The 19999-nt window shown below is 31.9% G+C and overlaps 2 protein-coding genes across 22 annotated transcripts in view; both read left to right on the forward strand.

The window, feature by feature from the left end:
• Positions 1-19999, forward strand: part of LOC130446066 (inositol hexakisphosphate and diphosphoinositol-pentakisphosphate kinase 2) — a 163028-nt gene that overhangs the window by 17679 nt on the left and 125350 nt on the right. For all 21 annotated transcript variants that reach the window (XM_056782097.1, XM_056782092.1, XM_056782093.1 and 18 more), the window contains 3 exons: positions 13613-13813; positions 18411-18642; positions 18774-18928. In XM_056782097.1, the coding sequence (XP_056638075.1) occupies positions 13613-13813; positions 18411-18642; positions 18774-18928 (588 nt within the window). The remainder of the gene's footprint in view (positions 1-13612; positions 13814-18410; positions 18643-18773; positions 18929-19999) is intronic.
• LOC130446069 (uncharacterized) lies at positions 6648-9839 on the forward strand. Its single transcript, XM_056782109.1, has 3 exons — positions 6648-7353; positions 7571-7733; positions 7888-9839. Coding segments are annotated over exons 1-3 (666 nt in total). The 5' UTR covers positions 6648-7351; the 3' UTR covers positions 8389-9839.

Genomic DNA, 19999 nt, shown 5'->3' on the forward strand with positions numbered 1-19999 from the left:
CAACTTCATTTTCAATAGATCCTAAATTACTTCAATTCTGTAAGCGAAGTCGCGTACATCAGTATTTGCATAATATTGTTAGACAATAAGCATTTAAATCATTTAAATTTCGTATGTAAAATTTTTCCAGACTATTCACGATTAATTCGTAGCTCACTAGTATGATTTCTAGTTGACTGCTCTGGGTTTCTTACTACCGCTTCCCTTACCCTATCAGAATTTTCTTTTATCGTTAAACTGGATCTGGACCCAGGAAGCTTCTTATCCAGTATGTTTGCAGTCGATCCGGGCTTTAAACATCTTCATGTTGACCGTCTTTATTTGCGCGCAAAGCAATCGCTGTGTAGCTATAATAGAGTCATCACTTCTCATTGTCAATTGTCATTGAGAAAAAATCGATATTGCAAGTCTCTTTTCTCCATAGTGAGTCTTGGGTAGAGTAGAACTATCTCCACTAGATTCCGCTTCCGTGATGATATTTCCGCCTTGTTTAGATGTCACTTGTAGAAATTTTGCATTGAACCGAGGGATTAGAAAATTTTATTCGTTCTTTTGTAAACAGAAACTTTTTTTTTCTTGGAAAAACAATTCAAGAAACCGAGGAAAACGTGTGTTATTCTACGATAAAAACGTGTCATTCTAAAAGTTTTCTGCAAGGTGAGCCGCGAATGCTTTATGTTGATTATTTAGTAAACGAGAAACGATAAATGGCCGATTTGCTCACGCTTGATACTGAACTCAGAAAAAACGACCGCATTTATGAAAAAGATTTGTTCCACCGACATTTGTTGCTTTATCCGCCATATTCACCTGTTCTAGCTCCCTCCGATTACTTTATGTTTCATAACTTATTAAAATACTTTGTTTGAAAGCAATAACTAATAGAGATGATATGATGACAGAGACAAACGTGTATTTGGCGCAATTTTCAAAAGTTTATTTTTGAATCCTTTGAAAAAATCTGAAAATAGTTGGATCGAGTGTGTAGAATTTAATGGATAAAATAAATTTTTTCACAGTAAGTGATTTTTTCTTTGAAAAGTGACTATTTGAAATATGCATATTCCATATACAGGGTCTTTCTATATTCGACTGACCATGCTCTACCACAGAGAGATCTCAATATATGATTCATTTTGATATAGGAATACGAATCAAAATTTTAAATCAAAATCAAAAATTTACCGTAAATTAAGAACGCTTTTAATTTTTTGTTTTCAAATTTGATGACCAATATGCTCGTTAATAAAGTAATATTTTTGACATAAACAAACTTTGGAAAAATTCAACCACTGGCGCGCTGTCGGGGCTAGTTGTCACCTGTATCCCCCTATTTTTTACGCCACTGGAGCAAATTATTTTTTTAATTTTGTTTTAAGTTGCCTGATTATTTTTAGTTGAAAAACTAATAACCTTTCATTTTTCTGCAGCGGCAACAAATTACGTAAACAGACGTTTTAGAGAAAAATGGATTTGTCGGGGTGGATCCAATTGTTGGCTTCCAAGATCACCTGACTTAAATCTTATCGATTTTTTTATATGGGGATATATGAAGTCCTTAGTGTACGGAACAATAATCGAATCTGAACAAGATCTAATAGCTAGAATTCAAGCTGCGGCAGAAATCATTCAATCCCATCCAAAGACACGTTTTTCAATGACAAAACGATGTAATAAGTGTATTGAAGTAAACGACCAACATTTTGAACAATTGAGATTATGAATAATTTTTATTTGTTTTGAAGTACTTACGCTTAATTATTATTCGAAATTAAATGAATAATTAAGTAATTTGTAAATTACTTACGTGATTGTAGACTTTTGGTTAGAGGCAAATTTCTGCAACACCGTTCATCAGGAAATTTAAAACAAATTAAAAAAAATAATTTGCTCCAGTGGCGTAAGAAATGGGGGGATAAAAGTGACAACTAACCCCTGTACACCCTATATCTTAGCAGCTAGGCCCCGTAAGGGTTCGTATATCAAAATGAATCATTTATTGAGGTCTTTTTGTGGTAGAGCGTTGTCGGTCGAATATAGAAACACCCTGTAGCTTATATTTCATCCCAATATGTCATTAAAATGATCATTGTCAACTAAATGTATCGTTTTTATGGATAATTGTATTAATGCCAAAAGACAAGTCAAAAACTCAATAGTGAACTATAGATTTGTCAAAAATATATTTGAAGTGCCAGTATATTGGTTTTTTTCAATTAGATAGGTAAAGCATATAATATAAATGTTTTTAAATAGAAAAAGCAGAATACATTGGATCTCTGTACATGGATCATTTGGCTTATTAAGTGTAAAGGTAGGATCCCCACATTCATATCAATTGAGGTTGATAAAGGTCATACACAAATATGTTAATCTGTAGTCATAAACACAAAAAAGAAAATATTAAAAATCATACAGTGACAAAATAAATTTTTAACGTTAAATTAGTACGGTGAATATAATTTTTTGACGTTTAGAATAGGCATTGTATTATTGTTAATAACAACATAAGTTTAATGCTAACATTTTGGTATTGTGTAATACCTGATTCATAAATTGGCCTTTTAGAACTGTGTAATAATTTAATTGAACTCACCTTCTTTTGTATGTAAATAGAAATTATAATGATTTTCTTACTTTTGATTTTTGAAAAACTTTCACTCTATTATTTATAACTGCGTCATACTTTAATGGCGTTCTTTGAGAAAAACGTGATTTTTGCACCTTAAGTTTTCAGCAATTCTACCTACACTTGCTTGAACTACATTGAATGAGGAATCAATGTTTAAATTTCGTTCTTCTTACCTTTTTGTACAATTATTTGCTGTGGTACGTTGGATGCGTTCCTTTTTTACACTCGACTATTAGGTACACACGTCATTTCGAGTTATTAAGATAGTACTTGTTGATTCTACATCAAATAATGATTAAAATATTTTAGATCTACTTTGTTATTATTGTGAAACTGAATAATTTTTATGTGTATTAAGACGTTCATTTTTTATTTTCAATCAGTTTCTTTTGAAAACTCTGTATATATCAGACCTGGTATAGTAATATCATTATACTATTTGTTTATTCATTATTATTGGGATTATAAATGGGATTAAAATCTTCTCAACTCCCGCTAATTGAATCAAGATAAATGATAATATATTATGATTAATCTTAAACATTGCATGTTGTGTTATATTGTTTACGTATCCTGATCAATGTGCTTTTCTGCAGTCTCGAAGCAGGCAATATAATCTCAACAAAAATGATATTTTCTATGGATTTATTTGATGAAAGCAACATCAATATGAAGGTATACACGTTTATTTAATATAGTTCATGTATTCAGACTTTCAAATTATAGACGTTTAAATCATCGTCAGGTTCTAATAAAGAAAATCCTTGTTATTGAAGCTGTGACTTGTCCTCAAAATAACATTTTTGTTGTTTTCTTTATATTTTCCTATCAAAGATGTTTCTTAAGGAACCGTTAATACTATACAGAGTGTCCCACGACGACTTAAAACTTCTGTATATGGCAAAATACTTATAGTAAAATTATGAAAATTTTGACGTGTGGATATGATCTTTTTAACTAAAATATTTTCATAAATGGCCGGCTTCCGGTTCTACTGTAACTTTCTTATTTTAAATAGAGCACCCTGTATATTAATACATTTTTTAAATCTACGTAAAATTTTAGTATACTTTTGTCTAAAAACTTTTTTCGAAAAATACACACTTTTTGAGTTATTAATTTATTTGTAAAAAATTTGATCGTTGCCGACCTTTATAAATTATTTTTTTACGAGGATACCCTTGAAGACATGGAAATGGCTTCTATTCGGTTGCTTTTAGCAAGGTCAGACGTATTTGAATCTATGTTGAAAAATTTTTCATTTTATACAGGGTGTGTATAAAAAGTGTTCAAAATTTAACTTCGTAAATATCAAATTTCTTCATATGTTCAAATAGAACCACCCAGTTTTTTCTATTTTAATGCATTCGGGGATAAAAAAATTCATGAATACTTTCCTCTACCTAAACCCCACCGTTATCCAGATATTAAATGTTTCCTGTAAATTTTTAGAGATGCAGGTGTGGTCTAAATTTTATTTATTCATTATTAAATTGAGAACAAGCCATTTTAACGATTTTCGAAAGTATTAACAATTAACTAATGACAGTTAAATAAAAAATTAAAACTTGTTAAAAAATACAATAATAATTTAAAACCTCAAATATCTCGGTAACGACTAAAAGTTGGAATAGGATTAGTAAATACAATCTGATTTGATTTTTTATACAGACCTTGACAAGATAAAGAAAAATACTTTTTTATAAAGGTCGGCAACGGTAAAATTTTTTACAAATAAAGTAATAACTCAAAAAGTATGCATTTTTCGAAAAAAAGTTTTTAGACAAAAGTATACTAAAATTTTACGTTATTTTAAAAAATATATTAATATACAGGGTGTTCTATTTAAAATAACAAAGTTACGGTAGAATTGGAAGCCGGCCATTTTTGAAAATATTTTAGTTAAAAAGATCATATCCGAAAACCCAGACGTAGAAATTTTCATGATTTTACTATCTAAGTATTTTGCCATATACAGATAGTTTTAAGTCGTCGTGGGACAACCTGTATATTCATTTTTGCATTCCCATATTTTTTTCACCTATTTCTCATAGAATTTTCCCATTCACAATTTTCTACCCCTTCTTCCTCGCCATGGCTTTTTTCCTTTTTCTAATTTTCATTAGAACTGTTACACTTCACAGTAGGACGGCTAGGGAATTCCTATAAGTGAAAAAAAAGTTACTTTACTCACAAGTTTCATAAAAAATTTTTTCTACGTCCGTAGATTCGACAAAACTTTTTATTTTGTAATAGTAATATTAAAAGTACAACTGTGAGCATTATTAATTTGAAGTGAAGAAGAAGTTACATTACTATTGGTACATTTGACAACATTTAAAGAGTTCAAAGAAATAACATCGTTCATAGTTGCATTGGATTGTTGGTAGGATCGTGAACATTTACAATCCACTAATAGAGACGCCGAAGAGCGTCGAAATGTATGCCCAGTGTAGCTTTTTAGATTAGCTAAATTCAAATGTGTTACTATAAGTGAGGGAATTTTTGAAAAGGTATTGATACCTACAACTTGAGTTTCGCTTTTCCCATTTCTATACTGCAAAAAGAAATGATCTGTTTTGACATTTGTGGGTTGTTGGTTTTTATATTTTTTATAAATGTTTACAAAGTTTAATCTATTGTAAGATATTTTACCAATAACAGTAAATCGACGTTCAACATGAGCTTTTGTATCAGGTACTGTGATAATTAAAACATTTTCGGTATTATTAATATCGTTACACTTCATTTTATAAAATTCCTCCCTCCGCAGAGCTCCAGCGAGTCCGAGTATTAAAGCAACCTGAAAGATGTTGCAAATAATATCGAAGCTTACATTAAAATGTTTTGGTGACATACCTTATGCATGAGAAAATGATGGTCCGAAGCTTGCAAAAGAAACTTATTAATTTTTTCACGGGCAAATGTTTTAGATTTTTTGGGTCTATAGTCAACTGATTTATTTTTCAGATATGCAATGAGTTTCGAGTATTTACTGATGTCTACGTCGTTATTTACCAATAGGGTGCCTTTCAATTTTGAATACGTCGAGTAAATGTTTGAAGACCTCCACATTTTGGACTTACTTTCAAAGTAAACTAGTAACACTTTTTCAATAAAACTGTTTGTGCCTTTTTCAGTACGACACTCCATAAACAAATTGTATTCCTTTAAATACTGTTCCCCGGATTTCTCGGGGAGAAGATTCATAGTCGCTGCAGTTGCCAATTCAAAAACATCTTCTGGTGTGCAGCTTAAACTTTCTTCACTATTACTCTCAATCTAATAATACTACACTTCTTTTAATTAGACACAAAACGGATGTTCTTGAACGAATATCAAGAAATAAAAGTGTGACAGTTTATCAGAGATACGAATTGACATGATTAATAAAGCATGCACATCCCACTATTTTCATAAAAAAATTTTGTAATTGCGTTAAAAAATGACACGTTACGGCATTTTTTTTAACGCAAAAGCGTGAAAAAATGAACCGCTACGCTACGTTTTTTGACCGATTCATCTTTATAAATGCAAATAAATGAATTAAAAAAAACGTGAATATTATAACGGATGTAGAAAAAATATTTTTCCCATACTCTATATCAAATTATTATTTATGAGTGAAAATCATTCCGTTTTTAACTATAATTATTGCTCAAGTAACAGATTTCTATTACTTTGTCACGAGTATATGCCTATATTCTCAGCTATATTCAATATTAATGTCCCGAGTGCATGTCAAATTGTCGATAATTTAATTTTCTCGAGTGCGCGAATGCTCACGAGAGGATTTGACATGCACGAGAGGGCATTTTGGCAGACTATTTCATGAGAAAAATTTAATTTAAAATAAACAATAATTGTTCCTTTTCTTAAAATATAAAATTAAAACCAAATGATGTTTATTAATCCTAGACGAAAATTTGGCACTAGTGCAAATTATCGATAATAGGTAAACATAAAATATTACAGCTTTTTGGTTGGCTTAAATTTTTCGAAGGAAATAGTCAATATTAATGTCCCGAGTGCATGTCAAATTGTCGATAATTTAATTTTCTCGAGTGCGCGAATGCTCACGAGAGGAAATTATGAGACAATTTGACGTGTACGAGCAGAGATGTGACATTTTAAAAATAACAGTATTTGAAATGCAAAATACAAAATACCTATTTCCATTTTGTATTTAAATACTTTTTTTAGAAAAGCATTTTATATTTTATTTGAAATACCTTTTAGGACATATTTTGTATTTGCAAAATGCAAAATACTTTTTGCTAAGTTTTGTAAACATCGAAGAATTAATAATTAATGTGTTACAATCTTCAATTAAAATCTTGTTACAATAAAAGAGCACTGTAAATAAAACACTATGTAACTTGGTCTGATCAGCTTCGTTTATTATCGTTTATTTTCGTATGAATTCGGGATTATTCGGTCACCTTACCGTGCGGTGAGTTTTCGTTCCCGAAAACGCTAATAGTAGTAATCTGTGCAAGCCACTTAGGTTGCCAAATGTGTTGAACCGAACGAACGAATTATCTCTTTTTACACTTTTAATAAAGTTATCTTGCTTTCCGATAAAATAATAACGAAACCAAAAAAGTGAACCAAATAATTATTGAACTGTTTCGAGTTTGTTTGCAAGTTGATCATAAATTCGGTTAACCGGTAACCTAACCTTGGTAACTATCTTGTCAGTGAATTAAATTTGAAAACATGTAAGTACACAAAATGAATAATTATATCTCATATTATTTTTAATTAGCTACCCGCTACCCACCAAATCCAATTTATAAACAATTACCTATGTTTTCATATTAAAACAAACAACGATTGTTAAATACTTTAATTAATACATTGATTTATCTATACCTGCAAAATGCATACATGTTATTTTTATGCTTAATCCCCATGATATTTTCTATTTTGTTTCAGGGATGATAATATTTCTCTACCATTGATATTAAAGTATTGTTTTAAAGATATAAAAAAGGATACTGGAAGTGAGAATAATAATATATCGGCTGTTTGCAAGAAATGCTCTAAAACATTAAAAGGAAGTCTAATTTCAACTACAAATTTTTTAAATCATATAAAAGTGAGTAACATGTTAATTTTATTTCCTAATCAAACTTGATATTTTTTCATTTGTTACAATTACATAGACAATAGGTGTATATAAATAAACAAACTGCAATAGCTGATTCTGGTTGTGTATGTGTGAATGTATAATGATATTACTTTTTTTTCAGAGAAAAGGTCATGGTGATCTATTGACAGAGTATGAAAATTTAAAATCCCAAACCAAAACCTCCAAAAAGAAAAAATGTGGCACACACACTGATGAAAATAGTGCAAGTACTTCGAAAAAACTGATACAAAGCACTCTTCCAACTACTTTGCCAGTGTCAATTAATTTAGACAAGTTGGTTATAGATTTTATAATTGATACAATGTCACCAATATCTATTGTCGAAAATAAATCATTTAGGACTCTAATTGAAGGTGCTCAAAAACTACAAAACCCACCAAAATTTATGTGCCGTCGCACATGTAACAAGAGAATTGCTGATATGTGCGCAGAATATAAGGAAAATCTAAAAATAAAATTAAAAACCGTTGATTATGTGTGTACGACAGCAGATGTTTGGTCATCATCAAGGAGAAGTTACCTAGGTATGACTGTTCATTGGATTGATCCTCACACATATGAGAGAAAAAGTTTTACTCTTGCTTGTAGAAGATTTAAATGAACTCATACCTTTGACAAAGTGGCCGAACTGATCATTGACATACACACAGAGTATCATTTGAGGGTACCAAAAATAACAAAAACTGTAACTGATAATGGCTCAAATATGTTAAAAGCATTTAAAATTTATGGAAAATCTGAATTGGGAATGGACGCTACTAATGGAATTTTTTTTTCATCATCTGACATAGAAAACATTTCAGTAAATAAAAATGATGACGACCATAATAATAATAATGAACATGACGACGATGATGATGAGACATTTCTCTTAAAAGAATTTCCTGAATCTCAAAAACCTGAAGAAACATATCAACTGCCTAACCATGAAAGATGTACCACCCACACATTGCATTTAATTACCTCTCGTGATATTATTCAGGCAAGATCTCAAAATATTTCATATAAAAAGCTGCATGATGCAGCTATGGCTAAATGCCAAGCAATTTGGAATTTGTGTTCAAGGTCCCCCAAAGCGTCTGAAATATATTGTGAAACTACCGGGAAATCTCCGACAAGTCCATGTCCAACAAGATGGAATTCATATTATAACTGTATTATAGATCTTTTAAAAGTTCAGGAAACTTTAAATGAAACCTTAAAAAAACTAGGTTTTTAAAGAAATTGAATTGCAGTTTCTAATTGAATATACCAACTGTACAAAACCCATAGCAGAAGCTATCAAAAGCTTAGAGGGAGATAAAGAAACATTTTATGGATGCCTGCTACCTGAGTTAATAAGAATACAAAAAATCTTGCATTCATTACAAATGGACAATCCCATATACTGTGGAGTACTGATAGAGACAATAAAAAAAAGCTTAGAAAGGAGGTTTGGAAAATTTCATGATTTGAAGGATCCTAAAGCTAAAGATGCAATTTTGGCATCGGTGTCATATCCTTTTTTTTTAATTAAAATGGGTGCCAAAAGGAAATAGAGAACATATAAAGGAATTGTTCCTTGCAGAAGTGAGAAAACTTAAAAATGATCATAAAGATCTAAATAATACATCCCAATCATCACACAAGAAAGAAAAAAATGAATCCTACTACTACATGTTCTATGATGTTCTATGATGATTCGGATTCCTCACTAGCTAGTGATAGTGCAAATGCAAACACCACTATTGACCTGGAATCATTGCAATATTTGAAGGATAATGATGTCAGCCTGCAATCATTAAATAAATATACTACAGTAAAGATGTTATTCTTGAAATATAATACCTGCTTGCCTAGTTCTGCGCCAGTAGAGAGGCTTTTTTCTTATGGTGGCATGATTATGAGACCACACAGGAGAAAGATGAGCGACAGTGTATTTGAGCAAATTATTTTATTAAAATCTGTTAAATAAATTTAATTTAAGTAAGTTATCAAAGTAAATTTACCAGCCTGTTAGCTGGCTAAAATAAATAAACTTTTCAACAAAATAAAGATAATTTAAAACTAAAAGTATTTTATTTTAATAAAGCATTTTGTAAATACGTATTTTGCATTTAGTATTTTAAATATAAAATGAAAAACTATTTTGTATTTGAAATAACAAAATACAAAAAGTATTTGCATTTTGCATTTAAATACATTTTATAACCTATTTTGCACATCTCTGTGTACGAGAGGGCATTTTGGCAGACTATTTCCTGAGAAAAATTTAATTTAAAATAAACAATAATTTTTCCTTTTCTTAAAATATAAAATTAAAACCAAATGATGTTTATTAATCCTAGACGAAAATTTGGCACTAGTGCAAATTATCGATAATTTGCACTAGTGCAGTATTATCGCTGAAATTTGATCGTTGCTAGGTAAACATAAAATATTACAGCTTTTTGGTTGGCTTAAATTTTTCGAAGGAAATAGTCCACGAAGTCTTTAATAATAATTATTATTATATGAGAATATATAGAAAATGTTTCAAAATCGTTGGTGTTTTCTTATTTCATTTTTCAATCATTCTACATTTCATCAATATCAATAAATTTCGATACAAGTTTTCTGCAATCGACATAGGAAGAGTTATAGTTCAATAGACAATATTAAGAGAATTAAAAAAATAACTAAAACCGTGTTGCTCGACACAATCCATTTTGATACTTGATAGTGGGATTTGACTTTTTGGAGTTCAAGCTTTTATTCTAAACATGCTTCAACAGGTTTAGACTTGATAGATTCTAGCCTATTTCTATACATAATAGGTTACTATGTGACGTTATGATAAATGGGTCAGGGGCAGAGCCCTCTATTAACAATAATCAGTTTTGTAGATAATAATTTAAAATTATGCCATACGAGTAAGAGTACTGAATATAATAATTGTATCAGTTAACTGTTCAATTAATGATATCAATAATATCTTTCATTCCCTTAATTTCTATTTATATGAAAATGTTGTGAAAGTGATAATGCGTAGTTTTAGCTAAATAGAAGTTCTACATCTATTTTATCAAACCCCGACTCTATATAATCAAATGCTGTATAAATTGTTTACGATTCTTTCTGGTATTTGCTTTAACGCAATTATCAGCTACAACTTTCTTAAATCTAGCTTAACCATCATTTGGATTTTCTTCAGTTTTTATCAATTCAAATCATAACATATAAAAATCGTTTAAAGGGGGCCAATAGAGTGATTAGGTCTACGAGGATGTATTGATATCTAGTTAGCCTAGACCAGTTCCATGCATAAACAAAATATTCCGTTACTATAGCAACGAACAATAACTTATTAGAAGTGTCAGTGTAAAGTTTGACGTCAAAAAAGTAAACCAGAGTTACGCAATAAATTAAAAGAAAAAAGATGTCCACCGAAATTGTGAAAATCGAAAAATTGGAGTATTGAGTCATCATCAAGTACCTGTATTTAAAAGGGTTAAGAAAAAAGCATATTTACGAAGATATGCTTAATACCCTTGGTGATCAATGCCCTTTGTATGCGACCGTGAAAAATTGGACTGCAAGCTTCGAAAGAGGTAAATTTTCCATTGAAGATGATAACCGATCGGGAAGGCTAGTTTCTGTGTCAGTCCCCGAAAATATCGATGCAGTTCATGACATGATTTTATCAGACCGTTGAATTGGGCTAAAACGGATATCTGAAGGACTGAATATTTCATACGAACGCGTTCATCATATAGTTCAATGAGAAGACGAGAAGAATTGCTGCAAAATGGATCCCCAAATGTTTAAATGTTGACCAAAAGGGTGCGAGCGTTCGATCTGTGCTCGATTTGAAAACGACGTAGACTTCTTAAACCGAATCGTTACTATGGATGAGACTTTGGTACATTTTTACGATCCAGAAACAAAGGAAAAATCGATGGAATGGCGACACTCTGGTTCTCCAATACCTAAGAAGTTTCGCGTCCAAAAATCTGCTGGAAAAGTTCTTGCTTCAGTTTTTTGTGATTGCAATGGAGTAATCATGATTGATTTTTTGGATAAGGGTAGAACAATAACTGGAGATTACTATTCGACATTACTGACCACTCTATAGAAAAAAAATTAAAGAGAAAAGACGCGGAAAGCTATCCAAAGGTGTTTTGTTTTTGTAGGACAACGCCCATGCACACAAATCTCATGTTGCCATACAAAATATTCGTGATTTAGGGTTTGAATTACTAGAACACCCCCCTTATTCACCAGATTTGGTTCCGTCCGACTATCATCTCTTTCTTCAACTGAAAAAAAGCTTAAAAATTCGTAAATTTTCTTCCAACGACGAGGTAATAAAAGCTGTGGAGGTCTGGTTTGTTTTTTTGAAAGGTCTAGAGACGTTGCAGGTTCGCTGTAATAAATGTATATGTTGAGTAATAAAATATGTATTTGACATTGAAAATTTGTTTGGTTCTATAGTAGGCTGAGAATTTTTCAATATATCCTCGTATAGAGAATGAGTAATCGTTTGATAGGATTATGTGTTAGTGGACAGTTTAACTAATTTGGAAATTCTGGAACCGTTGGTAATATTCATACTGAACACTCTACACCAACACTCATAATTACACTATCTGACGCGCGTTTCGATAACTAAGTTATCGTCTTCAGAGACTGAAGGTAAACAGTGTATTCAGAGTGGACAGTTTAATATGACAAAGGCATATAGCATGAAATTGTAACATTGAGGTTCTAACCCAATATGTACTTGTTCTGATTATTATTAATATACAGGGTGTTCCGGAACTTGATATAAAAAATTCGGGATTGAGTTGATGACTTTAAAATAATACTGTGATATAAAAAAAATCTCATACGACTCCTATGTTTCTGAGTTAACAATCCGTAACTTTTACAGAGACAATCTGTACAATCTGAAGATAGCAGAAGATAGATTTGCTTAACTTAACTTAATTTATGGTTTAAAAGATACGTAGATTTTTATTTATGATAAATTGTAATTATTTATTGAAAATACTTACAAGAGGTTATCCCTGTAAAAGTTACGGATTGTTAACCATTAGGTATGAACCGCCCCTGTTCTTCAGATAGTAATGTAGAATAATTTATTCCGACAAACGTACTACACGGACATAATCATTAAAAATATATAATGATCGAATGTATAATTAAAAAAATATATTTAAATATGGAGAAGAGAGAGAAATGGTTTTTGTCAGAAAATTGTTACAATTTGTAGACAAAAGCTTTTAAAAACTAAAAAACAAACATAAAAATAACTAACAGTGAGTAACAAAATTATAGATTAAAACACTGGCCGACAAGATTTTCGTAACACAGGCGAGACCTTCATTTTTAAAATGGAAATACCCGTCTAATAATAGAAAAAATATTTATTAAGCCCTAACATATACCACTTTTCAATAGCTTAATTATCCTTGTTTACATCGACTTTACCAAAATATTTTGATCAAGACTTGAAGAAAAGTTGAAACGTCAAATTATCTTATTATTGAAAACACTAATTTTAAAACAGAAGATACCGAAAATCAAGAACATTTAGATCCATTAATTGTCGTATATAAACATAGCAAAAATTTAAGTTCTGATTTCGTATCTTTAGAAACAAGAGGTCGTATGAGAAATTTTTTTTATGTTACTGCATTATTTTCACGTCATTAATCAATCACATTGTTGATTTTTTTATTCTTATATTTTTAATATAAGAGACATTAATAATTTCGCACTTTTTTTGTTTAACTTGTGTGTAACTTTGTGAGTTTTTCTAAACAAAGCTTTTAAAATGGATACTGAGTCAGTTAATGTTTTAGGGCGACATAGAATTATGCGATTCAAGCGATATAAGTATAAGCCCTCAAGACATGGAGGAAGATGTAGGAAAGGTAGTTATTGTTGGGGTATGCGCAATGGAAAAGAAGACACAAAGTAAACCGATGAAAGAAATCCTAACGAGGTTACAAGAGTTTGAATATATTAAGGTGATCGTTTTCGAGGAGGAAGTAATTTTACAGGTAAATAATTTATAAGAAAAATATTTTTACTTATGTGTAAACTAAACAAAAATTTTTAGCAATATTTAGCTCTATTGAATATGTACACGTTTTTGATGAAGTAACGAGTGATTTTTTTGCTGGTATCTTTTTGGCAACACTGTTTTTGAGAGATCACGCGTGAATTGTGTCTTGTGTCACTGTCAAACTTGTTCAATTTGGTCTATAATTTAATCATGAATCGACTTACGAACGAACAACGCTTTTCAAATTATTGAATTTTACTATCAAAATTCAGGCTCGTTTAAGAGAGTGAATTCTTCCAATTTATGGGCAGTTTGGTCGGCCTACTGAGGGAACTATTCGGAAGCTTGTGACTACTTTTAGAACCCAGTTTACACTATTGGACATTAAAACATTAACACGCAAACGTACAGTGAGGACCGAAGAAAATATTGCGGCTGTGTTACTGATGACACTACGCGAAAAATTTTGCGAAAGGATTTGGGTGGATTTGGGGAATAACGTCTAACATTTGGTTAATGAGCGCTGACAAAGTTCGAGGGAGATCCAATTTTTTATCGAAAAATTGTATTCAGCGACGAAGCTCATTTCTGGTTGAAGGGATACGACAGCAAACAAAATTGCCGCATCTGGAGTGAAGACCAGCCAGAAGCATTGCAGGAGCTACCAATACATCCCGAAAAAGTCACTGTTTGGTGTGGATTATGGGCCGGTGACATTATCGGGCCGTATTTAGGCAGAATCTACCATTGATGAGCAATAGGTTATAAATTAAGGTCTCTCATTGGGTGTTGCTAATCGCTGATACGTTTTGTATAAACATTGCTAATCGCGGGTAGATTTTGTCTCCCTGGGAATACCATGCGTACTATTGCCAATAGGAGGTAGGATTTGCCTTGACGTTGCTAATCAGCAGTATGTTTTATCTATACACGTATTATTGCATCATATTGTTTTGTGAGTCATGCATTTCTGTTTTATTTTTCGCGTGGTGTAGTCAGTGTCTCTTGATTACTATTATACATTCCAATATGAATACTGATTTGAAATATCCAACAAATTTTCGCCATGAAGTGGTAAATCAATCGAAAGAAAAAACAGTGTTATCTGCTGACATGAAGTCTAATAAAAAAGGGAAAGGCAAGGGAAGGGATTTTTATGCACAGCTTAATGAAAGTAAGGCAATCAGCTGCTCAAATAATCCAGATTTAAATTATGAAAATTATGATGCTGTAAATGAAAATACTGAAACACTGTCAATACCAGAAAAAAAAATGCTTATGATAATGAGTTTGAACATTTCCTAGATGCACCACGAGAACAATATACTGAGTTTGGTACATGTAAAGTACTTTTGAACAGATGTTTAAAAAGGCTGGATAAAGCTAAAAGAAATAGTTTGGATACATTTTTAAGTACGTGCGGTAGTACCTTTGGCCTACGCAATCGATCTGGTGCTTTAATAAGAGTTCAGCCGACATCCATATCCAGAAGGAAACCAGGTGTAACTAGAGGCAGTGAGCGTCGACCTGCAGGTCGACGAACAACTGGTGGAAAAACACTCGAAAAGAAATATCGCTTTCAATGTAAATAAAAATGTACCAAATGCGAGGTCGCACTAAACATAAAAATGTTACTGTAATAATTTAAAATGTTTTGTATAAATAATTAAATGATAAAGCCTGTATTGTTCCTTTTACCATAACTTTCCTTTTCTATCAGCAAGCTCATGAATGAATGTGCACATGTTTAGATAAAACACACCGCTGATTAGCAACGTCAAGGCAAATCCTACCTCCTATTGGCAATAGTACGCATAGGGAGACAAAATCTACACCCGATTAGCAATGTTTGTACAAAACGTACCAGCGATTAGCAAAAACCAATGAGAGACCTTAATTTATAAGCTATTGCTAATCAATGGTAGATTCTGCCTAAATGCCATCGGTCCGTACTTCTTGAAAAGCGACGATGGCCGTTACACATTACTGTGAATGGCGAGCGCTACCGTATGATGATTGAGGATTTTTTTTTTGCCCAAAATGTAAGAATTAGACATGCCTGACATGTGGTTTCAATAAGAAGGTGCGACAAGCCACATGACACGCGAAACATTGGCCAAATTGAGAGCCGCCTTCGGTCTCACGTTTGGGGCCCATCAATTGACCGCCTAGAACGTGTGATTTAACGCTTCTGGATTATTTATTGTTGATTAACGCACTGGAAGCCAGTATTGAAGTATTTGTTCGTGAAATACCAGCCGAAATTGGACTTTGCGCATGGGCTGTCTAAAGCGGAGCCGCGGCCAATATTTGCATTAAATCATCTTCAAACATTAAGTTATATTGATCGTTCTATCGATTCCAATAGAGATTTCATCAATTTTTTAACTGTTTTGTGGTTGTTTTCAAAATTAAATCCTACACCTCTTAAATCACTGATTAGTTATCATTATGTAAACATTTCCACCGCTGCCTCTACATTTTCAACTCCAAATTTAATTATAATAATTTTATTCAACATAAAAACCGCAAAAAAATTGATATATACTGACAAGCTCAGATTCTGCATTTATGTAGAAATAGTTATTCCAACTGAAAGTATTAATCAGGCTCTTTAAATGATTTCTTTCGTGTATTTCATTAACTGCGTGTTATACAAACATATTAAAGTAATAAACTCTGAAAATATGGGGCATAATCATTGATATAATCCAATCTAATCTAATGTTCACAAAACATCAATAAGATATAATATGCCATTGACACGTTATACAAAGTGTGTCACGAGACTGCGCCCCTAGAGGGCGCCCAAGACGGGTGAGGTAAAAAACATTCCGAAACACGTTTCCGTCACTATTACAGTACTTGTGCAGTTGCGGTTTGAAACAAACGTGTTTTTTTTTCGTGCCGAAAATCATGTGTGACGAAAAAACAGGAGCAACGTATCAATCTCAAATTTCTCGTTAAATTGATAAAAACTTTAACCGGCCTATGGGGACAATTCTCTATCTCGTACGCCTGTTTTTGAGGGGTCTTAGCGCTTTAGTGAGGGCAGAGAGAGGACTGAAGATGACCAGTGCCCTGGTCGTCCTGTTACTGTTTCAACTCCGGAAACAGTCACCAAAATCAATCAATTTGTGCGTACAGATCATCGAATGAGCATACGGATGATTGCAGAGACTGTAAACGCCGATAAAGAAACTGTTAGAAAAAAGTTACACGTGGAATTACACATGACAAAATTCTATGCGAAGTTGGTGACTTATGACCAAAAGCTCTTGCGTCAACGGGTCTGCTCAGATTTCTTTGAAAGCTTAGAAAAAGATCTGCTTTGAAAGGGACCCGATTTGAGTCGATAGAAGCGGTAAAGAAAAAAACGGCAGAGCTCCTGAAGGCTCTCACCAAAGACTTCAAGCACTGCTTCGATCAATGGAGAAAACGTATGGAAAGGTGTGTGGTGAGGAGAGGGAAGTATATTGAAGGGGAGCATTGGAATGTAGAATAATTTCTCTAATAAAACCCTTTTTCGTAACCAGTCTCGTTATTTAACAGCCAGACCTCGTAAGCTTGGTTTTGGATGTGTGGGCTAGGAACAGGGCAATAATATGGCATGTCAAAGCAGGTTAGAACAGCACGAGGAAAACCCTTTAACAAAAGTCGATGTGTGTGAGCTATACTAGAGCGTGCCAAACTAGGGTACTCCATATTATCAGAGATCACACACTTCCCATTTGATGATAGACTGATTAGCATATGAGGCCATTTTCAGAATATTTTAGAAAAGTACTTTTAATGACAATATCAAAAAATCAGAGAGCTTAGTCTAGCTTCGGATTTACTTTGGAAAAACTGTGTTGAACTTGTTATCAAAGAAGAAGATGAGTATGTGGTATCACCCCCTTTTCAACGCATCATAATTCGATCAAATGATGACTCTAGTTCAGACTATTCTGACTACCTTGATTATTTATAGAGATACTTTGAAATTGAAATGTTTTTTTTTCTTTTGCTTTATATGGGATACAAAAAAGACTCAGTTCACGTCTGGTACCCTGTTTAAACCAAACTCTCTTACAGGCAGGTGAATTTTACTCGTCTATTTACGTTTTATAACTTAATATTCAGTTATAGCAAGTTAAAGAGGTATAATAATGATTTTCCAAGTAGGACTACAATTAAGTGCATTTGTCTAAATAACGGCGTATAATGCCGTCCAATTTATAATGATTCTATTGCCTTTTAACAGATACTTTCTCGCATAAGATAAACATATTTTTAAAAGTATTTATAAAAATAATAAATTTATAAAATGAGGTGTCAACGTCTATGGTAGATCAAACAAAATTGTCGGCAAGGGTTTTTATAATCTGCAATTGATATTGAAAGAACTATAACCTTAAGGTGGTAGTGTAGTGAAAACCTAAATAAATGTATGTTCTCTACGCCGATTATAATGCTGGGAAACGATTTCAATACAAGGTATTGAAACTCTTATCCGTCAATTTCATACTAACAGAATTTCACGTTATTTATTTAATTAAAAACAATTTTTGTAACAACTCAACTCGAAAATAATAAAAATATTATTTTAGAAACCAGTAGATGAGTGGCCGGTTTGTGACTGTCTGATATCATTTCATTCCAAAGGATTTCCATTAGATAAGGCCATACAGTATGCTCAATTACATAATCCATATGTTATTAATAATTTACACATGCAATATGATATACAGGATAGAAGAAAAGTTTATGCTACTTTGGACGGGGAGGGTATTGAAATTCCTCGTTATGCAGTTTTAGATAGAGATAGTCTAGATCCAAAACGTAAGTAATGATAATTCATATTTTTAAATCATATATTTAAAATAGAAAAACGTTCAAGTTTCCTTTCATAAAATCTGGATAATTAATTAGTAAAGTTCCAATTGAGAAATATGAATATGCCTTTATTTTAGATCATGAATTAGTTGAATCAGAAGATCATGTTGAGGTTAATGGTGTCATTTTTAATAAGCCTTTTGTTGAAAAACCCGTTTCTGCGGAAGATCATAATATTTATATATATTACCCTACTTCGGCTGGTGGAGGAAGTCAAAGATTGTTTAGAAAAGTGAGTAATATATGAATATTAATATACTACTAATTTATATAGGGAGGAGGATTCAATGCATGAAAATTCCGGTCACCCAGTGTTTCCTAATGTGATACCCATACCCATAATGCAACGATATAATTTGGCCTAACAAAACCAAAATTAATACTGGGTGTTCGGTGCTGTCAAGTAAGCAGGGGACCTCGGACATTTTAAAATCTCAATAAACAATGAATTGTTTGCCCCATCGCAACTTCTATAGTGTTTCACAGCATTCAGTTGGTGATAATTTGAAATAAGTGTCTAAAAAATTTGTTGTAAAATTAAAATTGGTAAGTAAACGATTTTATTTTTCTTCATTTTAATTGTAGAAACATAATTTTCCAAAAATTTTGTCAAATGGAAAAAATATATTATTTTGCAGTGGAAGTACAGTAAATGTGTTATTTACATTTCAATAAATATTCATTTTTAAGTGTATGTTCTCTTCACACACAAATTAATTTTAAGACATACAATAATTTTAATTGAATGATCTCTTTCAGTCCATAATGGTGCACAAGAGGAAAAAACTCATCAATATTCCGAGAAATATTTAAAATTTGGATTCATATCATGGTGAGCGGGTTCTAATTTGTCTTTTATACCAGTAATGCTTGACCAATGAATGAAAAAAACAATTCGCATTTAACGGCACAAAACGTATTATTCATATTAGTTCCGATTTGAATTAATTTGAAACTTTGAAGAAATATTTTGAAAAGAAACCAACATCAAAGTCTCTATTTACTGCTCATACTTCAACTGATAATCCTGTTCTTGAAGCAAATTATCATATTCTTTCAGTCAACGTTAAAACTGGAAAAAAATCATCTATTGAAAATAACTTAATGAAATTGTTCTTGAAATAGATGACAAAGACTATGCCACTCAGTGACAATATTGTTAGTAGAAGAATAGAAGAAATGGGCGAAGATATTTAAAACCAACTTGCTGGAAAAAAAATTCTCAGAGCAATTAGATGAATCAACATTGAGACATAGTGAAGCAAAATTGATAACTTATGTAAGATATATTTATAAAGGGCAT

Source organism: Diorhabda sublineata, chromosome 6, assembly GCF_026230105.1.
Source record: "Diorhabda sublineata isolate icDioSubl1.1 chromosome 6, icDioSubl1.1, whole genome shotgun sequence".
Taxonomy (NCBI): Eukaryota; Metazoa; Arthropoda; class Insecta; order Coleoptera; family Chrysomelidae; genus Diorhabda; species Diorhabda sublineata.